The 14589-nt window shown below is 51.9% G+C and overlaps 1 protein-coding gene across 18 annotated transcripts in view; it reads right to left on the bottom strand.

The window, feature by feature from the left end:
• The window catches only part of MSI2 (musashi RNA binding protein 2), a 255886-nt gene that overhangs the window by 51417 nt on the left and 189880 nt on the right, over positions 1 to 14589 (bottom strand). For all 18 annotated transcript variants that reach the window (XM_037411897.1, XM_037411889.1, XM_037411914.1 and 15 more), the window contains one exon: positions 7413 to 7495. In XM_037411897.1, coding sequence (XP_037267794.1) covers positions 7413 to 7495 — 83 coding nt within the window. The remainder of the gene's footprint in view (positions 1 to 7412; positions 7496 to 14589) is intronic.

The raw sequence follows: 14589 nt of genomic DNA, 5'->3' as shown, positions 1-14589 counted from the left end.
CAACACTTCCCAAAGCTACAACGCTCAGACACTGCCAACGCTGTCAAAACACACACTTCTTGCAAACAAGCTGCTCCAACGCAGTGAAGTTTGGAGCAAAATTCTTCTGGAGTTCTTATTTTGTTACTTTTCTGCCAAAAAGTGTTTGGGTCCTTGCAGGAGGCAGTGGGAGAGGGCAGAGAGGGGTCGGGGTGGGCTGGGGTAGGGAGGCATGTGTGCACAGCCCCGACACCGCGGCACAAGGGGAACGGGGAAGTAGGCGAGCAGGGGCAAAAGCAAGAGGGGTGCTGCAGAGACCCACTCTGTAGACATCCCAGAACTGGCAAAGCCTCAACAGGGCCAGCAATGTCCTCCGTCTCCTCTTCAGTGCTGCTAGGGCAGCAAGTTCTCCGGCAGAGAAACACCTCAGCGAGGGCCATGGTGAGGAACGGTGTGTCCTCCAGCCAGGGCCACCAACCGCTGCGCCCCTGTCCCCTGCACACCCATGCTCACCCCAGCACACACAGGCTCCTGTGGGCACGGGACAGTGCAGACACGCTACTGAGTGTGGTGGAGAGCCCTGCGGTGCACCCCAGGGCTGCCAGGCCCTGGAACTAAGACAAAAAGTGAAAGAAAAGGAAAGCGAAAACTTCACAAGCTGAGGTGCTGCCGTCAGAGCAGGGCCAGGGACAAGGACAGCGCAGGAGGTGTGTGCGCAGCCCCATCACTGCCCTGCAGGGATGAAACCTTCAGAGCTTCCCAGGAAGGCTTAAGCCTGAGCCCTGATGGTGGGTTTCAGCCTTACTGGGCTGTGTGCCATGCTCCCCTCCCCTCCCCCAAACCTCGGTGCCCCAGAGAGCCCCACAGCCCAAAGGCAGCAGCCTGCTGCTGCTCCCGTCTGCACCAAACGCCCCGGAGAGCCCAGCGAGCTCGAAACGCCGAGCACCAGCACCCCAGCAGCTCAGAAGCATCCTCTCAAACTGCCCTTTGCTTATTTTCAGTTGGAGGGTCATTTAACAGGAGCGTGCTGATCCAGCTTCTCCAGCCAAAGGGCCGGGGGTGAGCACACGAGTGTGCCCTTTCATTTCGCAGCTGCGTTTTCTGGGTTCGCCACCCCTCCGAATACCACGGCAGCATTGGTTACACCTCGCGGCCACTGGTGCTGCCAACAGTCAGGATGATAAAAACAATCTAGCCTGGCTCGATGGACAATTAACAGGAAAATGAAGTTTGGATTAGCACCGTTAGAAACAATAACCCAGTAATTAGCTTTTGCAACCACAAAACAGCCTACTGCTGCTCTCTGAAAGACTAGTGTAATTTATGATTTTCACAGCACACAAGGATATAAAGGGAATGGCAGTGAGCTGCAAAGAAGTTTTAACTGGGATTTAAAAGGGAAGGAAAAGCCACCAGTAGGAAAGAAAAATAATTCCTAAGCCTTTGTAAACAAATATGCCCCCTATTAAGGGCAAAAATATTCGCTGTTATCCAGCAGAGACTTTTTTCCCCCTGGGAGGGATGACACGCAAGATAAGGGCCCAGGAGCACTGGCCCCGCCATCCCTCGGGAAGGGGCTGTGTGACCTGGCAGCATGCCTCGGGTGGATTGTTACACTCCCCATTCAGCAGCATCAGGCCTTGAGGTGCCCTGCAGAAGCTGCCCACGCACCATCCCATCGGCGCACGGCAAAAAGGCAGTGACAGGAGGCGAAGCACCATGCCAGCAGCCTGGCAGTGGGCTTGGACGGTGCCTCTTCACTAACAGAGGCTGCAAAAGCAGAAAAAAAGTGGCCAGGCTGCTCTTCTGCAAGAAGCCAGCCCTCTCCTCCACGGGGAACGGGATGGATGGAGATGGCCACAACCATCCTGCAGCCACGGTTACCACGAGGGTAAAGCCCTGGAGGCAGCCGGGACGTCACTCGTGTGCTGGCAAAGCGGAACGTACAACAGGACTGCTCCAAGAGGGAATATAGCTGGATTTATGAGTCAGTGCTCAGCTCAGTACCGAATCACCCCCAAGAGCCCGCCCAATGCAGGGACTTTGTACATAAATCCGGATCTTGCACAAGCTTTCAGTTCAGCATTTCTGTGCATCTTAATAATTTCCAGATTTTTTCCATCTCCTCTGTAGGAGGGATGTGCTTCACTTTCAGCAGCCTAACAAAGAAAGTTTTACTCTAAAGCAAAAAAAAAAAAAAAAAAAAAAGCAGGGAAACTAAAATTCACTATTTTTGTTTAGTCTAGTTGGGAGAATTAACATTACACTGGGGTACTCTTGGGTCAAGCCAAGCAGTCAAAGCCACTAGAACCCAGGATGGCTGAGATGGGGAGTTAAAAGCCTCTTATACCCAGCGCAACAAAACAGGCTGTCAGCTTTCAGCACCAGGATGTCTCAAAAAAACCCATGGCTAACAGCTTTCCAGGGAAACCAGGGCTATTTTGAGGACAGCAGAATGCACACATAGTCATGATGCACAAAAAAACATTTTACCACCCAAAGACAAGGCAACTTTGTCTTGCCAGCAACGTGTGATTCACAGTTAGCTGAGATCCCATTACCTTGGGGATGCCGTGCCGTTCATGCCACGGCAAGGCAAAACCATTGCTCCCCTAACAGGGGAATCTGTATCCACCCAGTGCTGCTGCAAAGGCAGCGCTACACCAGGCCACAGCAGAAAGGTTAGAAGGGTATTAAAAAAACCCAATGCATTCGATCATTGACAAAGGTACGGTGGGGACAAAGGGATGTCACCTCCTCAGACTGCAACAGGAGAAGTTGGCAGCTACGGGTGAGCAGAGGAGTTCACCAGACTTTCTTGTGATGCATCAATCTAGTTTGTCCACAAAACACCCGGTGTTGGGCAGGTCCTTCTCGTCCCATGGGGGCTGGAGAGCCCAGCCCCTGTGGAGAAGCTGGCCAGGGTGGCGTTGCTGTAAAGCTCACGAGCTACATCATTTAAAAGCACGTTGAAGACAACACTGCAGGAATGCATCCAACCTGCAAGCGGTCTGCAGTGTCCTTCAGCTGACAGATGGGGCTTCTAAAGCAACTGCACCTTCTGCCTCTCCCTAGCACCACGAACGTCAGTGATGCCTCGTGTACCTGCCTGCCCAGCACCATCCTGCACGGGGTCAATCACCAAATCATCATCAAATGGTTTGGGTTGGAAGGGACCTTAAAGATCATCTAGTTCCCACCGCTGCCATGGGCAGGGACACCTTCCACTAGACCAGGTTGTCCCAAGCCCCGTCCAGCCTGGCCCTGAAGGGGCCTCATGCCCTCACTGCGATGAGCTGCCCACAAAGAGCCTGTCACCATGGCCATCGGCTCCTTTGCACAACAGCTCACAGCAGAGCCCACAGGTGCTCTCCCACAACAGCCCATCAGACGTCAGGCTCCAGCTCTACAAGCTCATAGCGATCCTGCAGCAGGGAACAACAAGCAGCAATGCTTCCCCCTGACCTGCTGCCCACCAGAGCCCCCACAGGCAGGCACACTTTGAGCCTTGGTGCCCAAATGCCTCATGGAGGAGAGAAGGGAGAATCCCAGCTCTGAAGAGTTCCCCAGGGACTGCAGGAGGGTCCTCAAACTGAAGCTTCTGTGTCTAATTTTTCTTCACTGGAGGTGGTTTCTTAACTCTCTGGTTATCGGCCTGGAGGGTAAAATGAGGGTTAATGCCCATGGGGAGGCTGGAAAGGGTGAGGGAGCACCGAGGTGTGATGAGCTGGGGCACTGGGCAGATTTGGGACAAAAGATCAGAACACACTTACAGCACTAAAGCAATTTGCTCACAAGGGAGAAGGGTGATTTCTGGACCCAGATTAAACATACACCCACACACAAATCTCTCATGCCCATCAACCCTCCCCCCCTGTCCCTTGACATGCCTTCCTGGCAAGCCAACGCCACGTCCCATTCCAGCCCTACAGCCACTCTGGGCCCAGATGCTTGGTACACAGAGCAGCAGGGTCGCCTGGCCAAGCCCGCCCGAAGACATCTGCTCCAGAAGCAGCTACCGGCAACACCCCACAGGCCTGCAGCCCAGGTCACACCTGCAGCCAGCTGAGCAGCGTGGCATGCCCCAGCCTGCACTACGCTCCCTGTAGCCCCCAACACAGCCTGCAAACCCGCTGCCACCACCACCAGTAGGGCACCAACTGGAGAGGCAGCAGGATTGTGCATGAGGCCCAACACCACATCTAGGGGTTGACCTCTGCCTTCCACGGCGCCCAGCTGGCAAAGGACCCAAAACATCCTTTGTAGCTTCCCAAAACATCTGTGTGAGGCTGGGGGTGGTTTTCTGGTTTCCCATCGTGTTTCCTCTGCTCCCAGTAACTGCAGGGCCCTTGGATACTGGTGGTCTTGTGCTCCCTCCTGCCTTCTGCGTGTAGTGCGCGGTTTAGTCTTTCCAGGGATGGAGGTGCCTTAGACTACACAACATTTGGATGAAAACCCAAAGGCACGTGGTGTGTGAAACACACGTCTAAAACGTCACCACACAGTGAAGGCTGCCAGTCTGGGGAGAAGCCTGAAGAATACTGGTATATTAAAAAAATGTGCACAATAAAACCCCCCCAAAACCCCACCGTGAGAAACAGACACAGGTGCTACGCAGTGCTGAAGCCTATTTTAAGCCAGCCCAACATTTCTGCCAGCTGCTCCAGAGCCTGACTTGAGAACCTGACTTCAGTGCCAAGCGCCTGGGCCAGGCTCGGTTCATCGCGCCGCTCACCCGGGCTTGTCCCACATATCCCCGATATGAACGACTCTATCACAGTGGGATCTAAAGGAAAATAAATTAGTCTGTCACATTTCTTTTTCAGCTACTTTTGCATCCTCTTAGAAAACCAGCTTTCTCTTTGCAAAGCAGCCTGTTTGTGTCAAAGGAACGGTAGGCTGGGAATAGCTTGTTTGGGCTTTATTTGTTCCACCCTGCAATGTTTGGAGAGCATCTTTAGCCTCCCACGTAAATTCCAAGTTTCATTTATTAAATACCTCACTGGCATTTTCTTTTTACTTTCACACTGCTCCTTTAATATTACGTTTGACATTCTAAGCTTTACGGATGGCAGCAGCAGGAGAATGGGTGGGCTAAAAATAGCCTGCCACAGAGACGGGAGGCTAGAAATAGGCTGGTGAACAACAGCAGCCCTGCCACCCTTTGCCTGCCCCCACATTTTGGGAAATGGCAGCATTCAGGAGACAGGAAAGAGTGAGCTCAGGGTGAGCTGGTGCCTGTGGAGCCATGGATGCTCCAGCCAAGCAGCCCAGGGATGGGGACATGCATGGGGACGGGATGGGGACATGCATGGGGACGGGATGGGGGTCCCTGTCCCAGCTCACCAAGGGGCTGCAAACCTCATCGCCTCAACTGGGGCTGTGAGAACCCGTCCCCTTTGGGGCTCAGTGCTAGAAGGGGGTGTGTTAAAAATGAAGTGAGAGTAGTTTGTCTTCAAGGGTGCTGTGGAAAGTGCACCTATGCCTAACTCTGACCCTCAGCCAGCTGTGTGTCAGCTCCAGCCACTGCACCGGCTCAGGGTCACACACACGTGCACAAGCCCTCCTGCCCCTGCCTGGGTTTGTTTGGTAATTAATCTGCAGACACATCAGCAATATGATGAGTCAGTCCCAAGACAGGATTATGTCTCATCTCCTCCCTCGTGGGCTGCTTTTAAAATTAGTGCTCTAGAAGGAGTGACAAGAAGAGAATGCTCAAAGCATCGTGGCACCTGGATCGTGCACCAGGCAGGCGCAGACAGCCGGGAAGAATCTATTTTAATTATGCGCCACACCAAAACACCAACAGCCTATGCTGTTTCTTTTGCTCCTTGTGCTGTTCCTCATGTGTTTTCATCCTGTTGCATCCTCCACATCCCCTTCACGCCCTGCTACGAAGCATCACACAGTGCGCTCTGCCCCACTGCTGGCACTGGCTTTGCCGGGACACACCAGCACCTTGCCAGGGCCATGCCGGGCAGCGCTGATCTGCACCAGGCAACGGCCAGCCTTGCTCCAGAGAGAAACCCACCGTGTGAAATCACTAACCTACAAAGTAGGACACGACACACACCCACCCGCCACAGAGTGGGAGGAAAACCCCGGAGCATGGCACTGTAGCTCTCCCCTCCCAGCTGATGATCTTACCTAAATTAAGTTTAAATTCCAAGCATTTCTAATTGTTGCTGGGTCTGTCGTCGGGATGCTGGGATGGGGGTGGTTGGGGGTTGTTCTTTTTGTTTTAAGGCAGATGAACCAGCATTTAGTAACTATATGGAGGGGAAGGAGCCTCCCCTACAACCCACGCGAGGTATCGCCAGCGGCAGGAGACCCTGGGAGCAGGAGCGGCTGGGGAAGCAGCGAGGTGCTCAGACAGGGCAGTGGCAAAGCCGGCGGCACCCATCCGAGATGGAGCGAGAGGCTTCCCATGGGACAAGGAGAACTGCCCCAGCCCTGCCCTGCCATCCCACCCCTCAGTTTGCCAAGGAGACCCTCACTTTTGTCTCGGATGCCTACTGCAGTGAGGAACAATATGAGGAATATTATTTCAGTGCCCTGGGAAAAATTAGCAAGTCAAATATTGAATCAGGCCTCCAGCATATGCCAAGGAGATTGCTTTGATCTTATCCACACTAAAAGCTCTATTATTGAATTTAAAGTCTGTGAACACATATCAGACCAATATACAATGCATATCTGAATACACATTTGAGAAGCAAAGGATGTTTTGACAAAGGGAAAAAGAATATTTTAGCTCAAAATATCAAAGTTACTGCATCAATTGAAATACGAATGCCCTTTTTCATCCGGCTCAGTGGCTTTACTGACAGGGCAACCCACAAACCGGGACCCGACTGTCGTTTAGGAGAAACTTCATCAGGGTCCGGCTCCTGGCTTGGGCCTGGGTGGGAAGCGATTGCGGCTCGACGGCAGAGCCACAGCTTCCCAGGGGACACGGCCCATCAGGCAGCAGCACCATGACACAGGAGCTATTTTGGGAGCGCGCTGCCTGTAGCAGCTGCCCAGTCCACTGCCCTCCTCCAGACCCCGAAAGGCAGCCGGCAGTGGCTGCCACGGCTCCCCCGGGAGCCGGGTGGGAGAAGGAGGGCTTCTCCAAGGCCGGCGCAGGAGTGGAGCAGGTTGTCTGACCCCATCTTCAGCCCTTTGGCTTCCCACACCAAACATGCTCCGGGGCGGCTGCCTGAGCCTGCTGGTAGTGCCTGCGCTGCTGTGGGGACAGGCACCTGTGCGGCTGGCACGGGGACGGGAGTGGGGTCCAGCCTCAACACCCTGCTCCCATGACCCCCCCGCTGTGGCCGGCACCCCATTCAGGAGAAGGGTATCCCCCAGGGCCACCACCCAGGCATGGCACATGGCTGTGACAAAGGGTGAGAGCTCGCTGCCGCCGACACGCGCTGCCGAACACAACTTACCATTTTGTTATTGATTTCGTGGAAATGAATTTCACAGACTTTTTCCACCACGTCTTCATTTTCGAAAGTTACAAAGCCAAATCCTATTTAATAAAGAAAGAAAAAGGGGAGGGGGAAAGGAAAGTATTAGTTAAGTTGAACAATTTCACTTCAATAAAGCATTACTTAGCCATCGGGACTCCAGAAAACTTTCATAAAAGTATGCATGTGTAAACACACCTGCTGTCTATGGAGCTGCTGCTGAACTTATCACAGACTAATGGAGGGAAGAAGCATTGTCTCGGGGAAAATTAATACGGTTCTGTTCCAGCTCTTCCATAGGATTTAATGGGGAATTAAAACCTCCTTATGGATTTTTTGATCCATCCTGCAGAATTTAATGGATAGTTACATCCCAGTTACACGATGGCTCAGAAACTACAATGAGGCCATATTTTCTTTTAAACCTTATAGGTTTTTAAGAGCAATCTCTACAAACCCAATTATATTTCTATGGAACCATATTGATTTTATCTCTTGTTTAATTCCATGGGACTTCTCCATTAGAGCTGACTCATTACACGGCTCCAAAAAATAAAAACCCAGGAAGACAGAAGATGATTCCTCATTTAGCCCTGGCAAAGAAAAAAATACCAATGCTTCCCCAAACACGCAGCAGCACTCTGTTTCCACCTGCTCTGAGCAAACACCAAATGTCCCCACTGCTGCGTGCCGGGGCGGGCGGCACAGCCACCGCAACTCCGTTCTGCACAGATGCAGCCGGCCCCGCGGGTCAGCTGGGCTCCGGAGGTGGTTATTTGTCCCTTTCTTCCTGAATTACTTCCTCTAATACCTCATCAGGACATCCTGAGGCCTCCACGAAACTATTACATTTAAGGCCTCTGATCTAATCATTCCTCTCTTTTCTCTGCTTCAAAGGAGCAGTGGGTTGGGGCTGCTTTAGGGCCGTTTGATGCCTGCTGCCTGCCTGTAGCCGTACACCACATTTGCTCTGCCGGGGCCACACTACAGAAACCTGGCAGCCCACCACAGCAGTACACAGGCATGTTCCCTGCTCCTTCCTTTAAAAAAAAAAAAAAAAAAGTATCAAGCTAACAAACAAAACCCAATCTAACGTGCTACGTTTCTGGCAAAGGCTCGATGAGTCAACATCGACACCAATTAAGCTAATGAAATCTTAAAAATGTAACAACAGGATGAGCTCCATCCCCCAAACCACACTGAAAACTGATGGACCCAACACTGGTAAGACGGCACGTGATGTCTTCACAGCACCAGGCTCTGAGTCCAGCGAGCTGGAGGGTGGGCATCCCCATTGGCAGCCTTCGCCCCAGGCTGGGGCGAGGGGGAAGGAGGATGGAGGGGAGCCCAGCGCTGCCCGGTGTTACTCTCCACAGGCAGTTTTGCCCAAGAGCATCCCTCCGCTCAGCCACGCACCGCACTAATGCTGTTTGGTCTCTGCTGACTGATGAGCCGGCTCCCATCTGCTGCCAGCCGTGTGTCTGTCTGTCCTGTGGCGCCCACCCCAAGCCCCAGCTGGGGGGCACACAGCAGCGAAGCCGGCTTTGCTACTGACCCTTCCCATTGTGACTAGCACCCTCCAGCATGCGCACCGTGCTGGCACCCCCTGCCCCCCCAGACCCCTGGCACCAGCAGGCACCCAGCCACCAGCAGCTTCTGTGCCGGGGTCCCAAAGCACCACTCCATCCTTCCCAACACATGCTAGATTTGCTTTGATGGGGTGCAGCACAAAATATTAAAACTATACAGGGGTTTTGGCAACCTACGGGTACAAGATACACTTGGCAGGCTACAACATTTGAAGCTGTGAGGAGCGTTTCAAGGTGAGGTCTGAGCAGCTCCCAGACGCTTGTTTGGGAATGCACAGTACGTGCAGCAATAAGGAACGCTCCCATCCCTCTTTGGACCCTCTTATTGGGGCAAACCCCACCAGAAACAGTTTCTAGGTCTCCTCCGAGGCATGACACACCATCCAAGAGTGCATCAGACTCAAACCCAGTGCTCAGAGCACTATTTTGCTTTGCACTTAAAGCATGTAGCAGCTTGAAGGATTTTACTTAACTAAAGTCTTTCATTTGCCTTCGAAATTACTCCCTCTAAATCTACCTTAAACAGACCTGTAGTTAAAACTAAATTTTTTGTGGTTAACTGGCTGAATACAGCATCCCAGGAATCCTGGAGCACACTGCATGGGCAATTACCGGAGCTGGGAGCAGCGTGTCACCAGGGACCAGCCTTGCCCAGCGCAACGAGATGGCCAGTCCGGGTCTACAAGCCATTAATTGTTTGAGCACCAGCAACATCTTCATCATTAGTAACTCATTAGCAAGTACTGTAGTTGAGGATTTCTCTTTCAACTTTTGTCAGGTCTCACTGCCAGGATGGAGGAGAGAGGGAATTTAGAGGAGATTAGCCTTAATACACGTAACACTGCAAGAAAGCCCACTGTAGTCATTACACATTTGGATTTGGAAACACGTTTCCCATTCTCATCCACCCCATATGGCTTAAATACAGCTTTATCAAGAAATTATTTGTCTAATTAAATCAGATAGCTACCCAGCTTTCTGCATTTACAGATTTTGTAACAAGAAAAAAATAACAATCCATAGGTGTCAACACTCATTTGCAGGTTTTTAAAGGATCGGTGCCACCTGGCACAGGCCAGCCCGGCTGGTTTGGCACCAAAGCCCAGCCCTGGTGGGTTGGTGAGGGACCCCAGCGCTGCCCCCCGTCCCTTGTCACACCCAGAGCCCACACAGGGTGCTCCAGCCGGAGCTGAAGGCTGGCAGCGTTTCACCTTCACGATTACCGACATCTTCAACTGATTGAGAAGCAACCAGAGGATTTTAATCTGCACATATACAGGCACTTAAAAATCCATAGGATGCTAAATCAAGGGATGCTATGGTTCCTGAAATGAAGAATCCCCAAGAGATTGTATACCCCAGAATTAAAAACTTCTTAAAAGTGGCAGATAATGGATCCTTTTTTCTGGTTTCACTTCTTGAATATCAGATTCCACCTTTTAGTAATTGTACACACACAAAAATATTACTGCATACGTGCCTTATTAGTTAGCATAATGAATACATGCTCATTTTTAAATTACCAACACTCTCAGAAACCTTCCTGGACTAAACAGACAATTATTTCTTCTGAGAGGTACTAAAAGTCAACAAAAAAAGGGTTCTCAGAAAGTGTATGAAAAAGATTAACACAAAACAAAGAAGGCTGTTTAAAATGGTGACATAAATAGGATTCCGGTTGTCAAGGAGCACACATTTTAAAATGAAATTATACTGCATCCTTCTGAATGAAGCTATTATTGGAAGCTAACAAGCTCTATTTAAGAGATAAGCATTTAACAGAGTCAAACGGTTGGGTTTTTTATTCAAATGAATAAAACTGAATATTCATTTGAATATCTTTTCTGTAAAAGAAAAGACAAAGAAGAGGGGAAAAAAATAAAATAAGCAAACAGATGCCCCCCGCCGAGCACCTCCAAGCCAGGTGCCACTGCTGGAGGAAGCCCAGAGGTGGCCTCCAGACCTTCAGGTGATGCCCCCCGTTAGCATCTGCTCAGGGCAAGGAGCCACTCGCGCTGTCCTGCCGCCGGCTGAGGGTCGGGGGTCCCGGGGGTGGGTGCCAGGCCTGGCCCCAGTGCCAGGGGCTTTGCTCTGCCTGTGGAACAGGCCGGTGCCCAGCTCCGGCTGGCTGCCAGGGGCCAGCGGGTGAAGGAAGGAGGCGGAGGAGGCTGTCCCGCGGAAAGCTGCTCTGCAGGTGCTGTGGAAGGTGGCTCAGCTGGGACCAGTGCTGGTGGCCTGCTGGCACAGGGTGGTGCTGCACCGCACCGCACCGGGCACCCCCGCTGCCCTCCTGGGCCCACCAGCAGCGGGAAGCAGCTGGAGATCTCCCATCCCATGGCCCCCACAGCACCTCCCTCCCGCCCTGTCCCAGCACCACAGCCGCGCTCAGGGCCGCTCCATGTTCACACGGAGATGTGGAGGTGCCAAGGCCTCATCTCAGAGGGATGGGGATGATGGATGGGGCTCGGGGGCTCTCGAGGATGGCAGAAGGAACCCCCGGGCAGGTGCCAGGGAGGTGGCCCCCACGGCAGGTTTCGGTGTGAGGGGGCTCACTTCCAGCCCCCCCCCCGCTGTGGGTCTGCTCCAGCCTGGTGTGGCCACGGAGCGGCTCCTGCCTCCAGCAACACGCGGTGGGTGCTCAGCAGAGGCTGCTTCTTCAGGTGACTTGTTTTACTCACTGGACTTTCTGTATCTGCTAGTTAGAAGCTAAGACATTTGGGGGTCAATTACCAAAGGATGCAGCTGCCTTCAGCTGAAGCAGAACAAGGTGTGGGTGCTCAGCACCCTGCAGAGCAGCCCCTGCGGGCGGCTGCCTGGCACGAGGAGCCTTTGTTAACGGTCACTCACACAAGGGGCCTTTTCACGAGGGAGCAGACACACTTGAATTATTCTGGGGGAAGGGAAATCCGGGGAAACACATTTCTTCATGCAAATCAAGAGTCTCAAGTACCCAAATGACCCTAAGTTCCCCCGGAAACGTTTCCAACAAGCCTGTAGATGCCAGCCCAGCCCCCTCAGGTCCGAGGGCACAGGATGCATCCCCCGAGACACCTTCGCTGCTCCAAGCAGCCCCCTTTGACCCAGAGCCTTGTTCGGCCAGAAGGGCTGCCCAGGTCGGAGGGCGGACGGCTCCGTGCAGCAGGAGACAGCTCAGCTGCAGCGCTTTCTGCCACAGAATTCAGAAATAAGGGAAATGTTCAAAGAAAGTGACTGAAACCATAAAAAGATTAAAATAATTAAAAAAAAACAACAGCAGAAGCCATTAATAATATTAAGAAGCCATACAGAAGATATCAAATGTCAGTGCTCCTGTGTTCTGCATTTTGTTTTTTTCACACTTGACCTAACTATATTTCACACCTTTGTTGTCACTTGAGAGGTTTTATGTCAACCTCGGTAAAATATAGCTGAGATGACGACACCACTGCGATGAAATATATCCACTCTCCCTTGCTAGTTGGCAGCAACTTTTCCACAGCCTGAGTTTTATCTGTGTGTACAGTGACATATATTGCAGCTGCGTTTGCACACACAGAGAACGTCACTCATCAGCAGAACTACACGGAAGCAGCTGAGCGGGTTAGAGGTCTCACCCTCCCAAGCCCGTGCACGCATTAAAGTGAGGAAAACAAGGTGATCGCATCCCACGCCAGAAAGGTTAAACTTAGGCTAACACTGGGGTCAGCCCCCGAAGGGCTCTGGTGGGCAAACCAGGACGACTGGCCACAGGGTGCCTCCCACCTCACGCAGCCAGGGCAGTGCCATGGCTGTCGGCACCTCCGTCACCAGCTTGCAGTCCGGCACCTGAGCCCAAACTGCCTTCACCAGTGGCACATACACCACCGCCCTCTGTGCCGGCACCGCTGCTGGGGGAGGAGGCTCTTCCGCCACCAGGAAAGATGCTCTGGTGGATGAAGGCATGGGAACAAGACCTGGGGGAGCCGGTTTCAAGTCCCAGGCTGTCTCGGGTTCACCTGATGATGTGTCACCAACCACTTCATCTCATCTGCAGCGCTCCTCTTCACCCATGCTGTGTCTGTATTGTCTGGCTGGACCATAGGGTCTCTGCAGCTGGGACCACCTCTCACCGCAGCTACAGCATGCCAAAGCACCAGAGAGCTCCTTGCATGGTTCTGGGAAGTAAGTAATCACTGAGGCTCTATTGTGCCTGCACAATAAACCCAAAGACCAAGGGCAGGAGAGAAGAGCACAGAAGGAGAAAGGAAGAGATTTACGTGGTCCACATCATACCAATAAGTGATGCAGGCTCTGCTTAAATCTCGCTCCTGCTGCTAGGCAAGAATAACCTGGCAGTCGCCTGCTGGTGCTCTCATTAATGCAGGATCCATCTCCTCTTACACATGTAACGTGCTCCCGCGGCACCGTCCCGCTCCAGGCTCCCAACCCAGCTGCCACAGTGGGAGCGTGGCCCTGGGTCCCTGGGGGTCCGTGGTCCCTGGGGGGTCCATGGCCTCCAGCGCAGGCGCTGCCTGAGGAACAGCTGTACTGACGGATGGGAATATCCAGCCTGACACCCGCTGCAGCACACGGCATCGTAATGAAGAAATATTAGTTCAGGCTGCATTCCCCTTTTGTGTTAGGGCTCAGTACCTGATCTGCTCGTTTGTGTTTGCTTCATGCCTCTTCTCCCCATATTTAAGTTACTTAAGCTTTGAAACAGAAAAGTCCAGTCCTGCTGTGGCATTATTTATGCACCTGCCTTCTTGTTTGTACCAATAGCTTTGGCAGCTGGTCCTGTAAACTGTAACAAAATGCCTTTCAGAAAGTAAAAAATAATTTAAAAATTAAGAAATGTGACCAGACAAGCCAGGTATAATAACATTAAAGCCCGTGTCAATTAATTTTTCCTCTTCTTGATAAACGAGCCCCATTCCATCCATTAATTATGAAGGAAGAAATAAGAAAAGTTGACACTAGTTTAATTTATTTTCTCAACTTGCCTGGTCATATTTCTCCCTGTTGCAAAGCTTTCTGGTGCTGCTGGGAATTGCAAGTGGCTCCCACACAGTCGATGCATAGATTGGTGTGAATCAATACCATTCTACTTTATTCACACATCCCTTGTAATCAGAGGGGAAAAAGTTACTTAGTAAGCTACCACGCATCCCAGACTGCCAAGCCACCTTATAAAAAAATAGAAATATAATAAACATGCAGAGAAGGGGCAGAGAGGGGGGCATGAAACCAAGTCTTGTAATCACCATCACTGGGTCTCGTCTTTACAGACAAACAGCATGAACCAAGCGGAGCGGCTGGGACATTTTAATTGCTCAGACAGCAAACCATGTATGTTTCTAACTTCTTGCTGTCTGCGAAGGTAATTCAAGTCATTATCCTGAGAGTCTGGGAAACAGAGACCTGTGGGTTTCATCCTGCCTCTGGGAAAAACCATCTGTTTGTTAGCACCAGAACCCAACAGCCAGGACCTGAAAACTCAGCCCCGACTTCGCTACCTTCTTATGTTGTGTCTTTGGAGAAATCACTTAAATCTTCCTTGTGGTCCAGGTCCCACGTTTCCTCCCCCTCCGCTTTCTAGTCCCTTCCTC

Source organism: Falco rusticolus, chromosome 1 (genome assembly GCF_015220075.1).
Source record: "Falco rusticolus isolate bFalRus1 chromosome 1, bFalRus1.pri, whole genome shotgun sequence".
NCBI lineage: Eukaryota > Metazoa > Chordata > Aves > Falconiformes > Falconidae > Falco > Falco rusticolus.
This window is presented reverse-complemented; position numbering and strand designations above follow the sequence as displayed.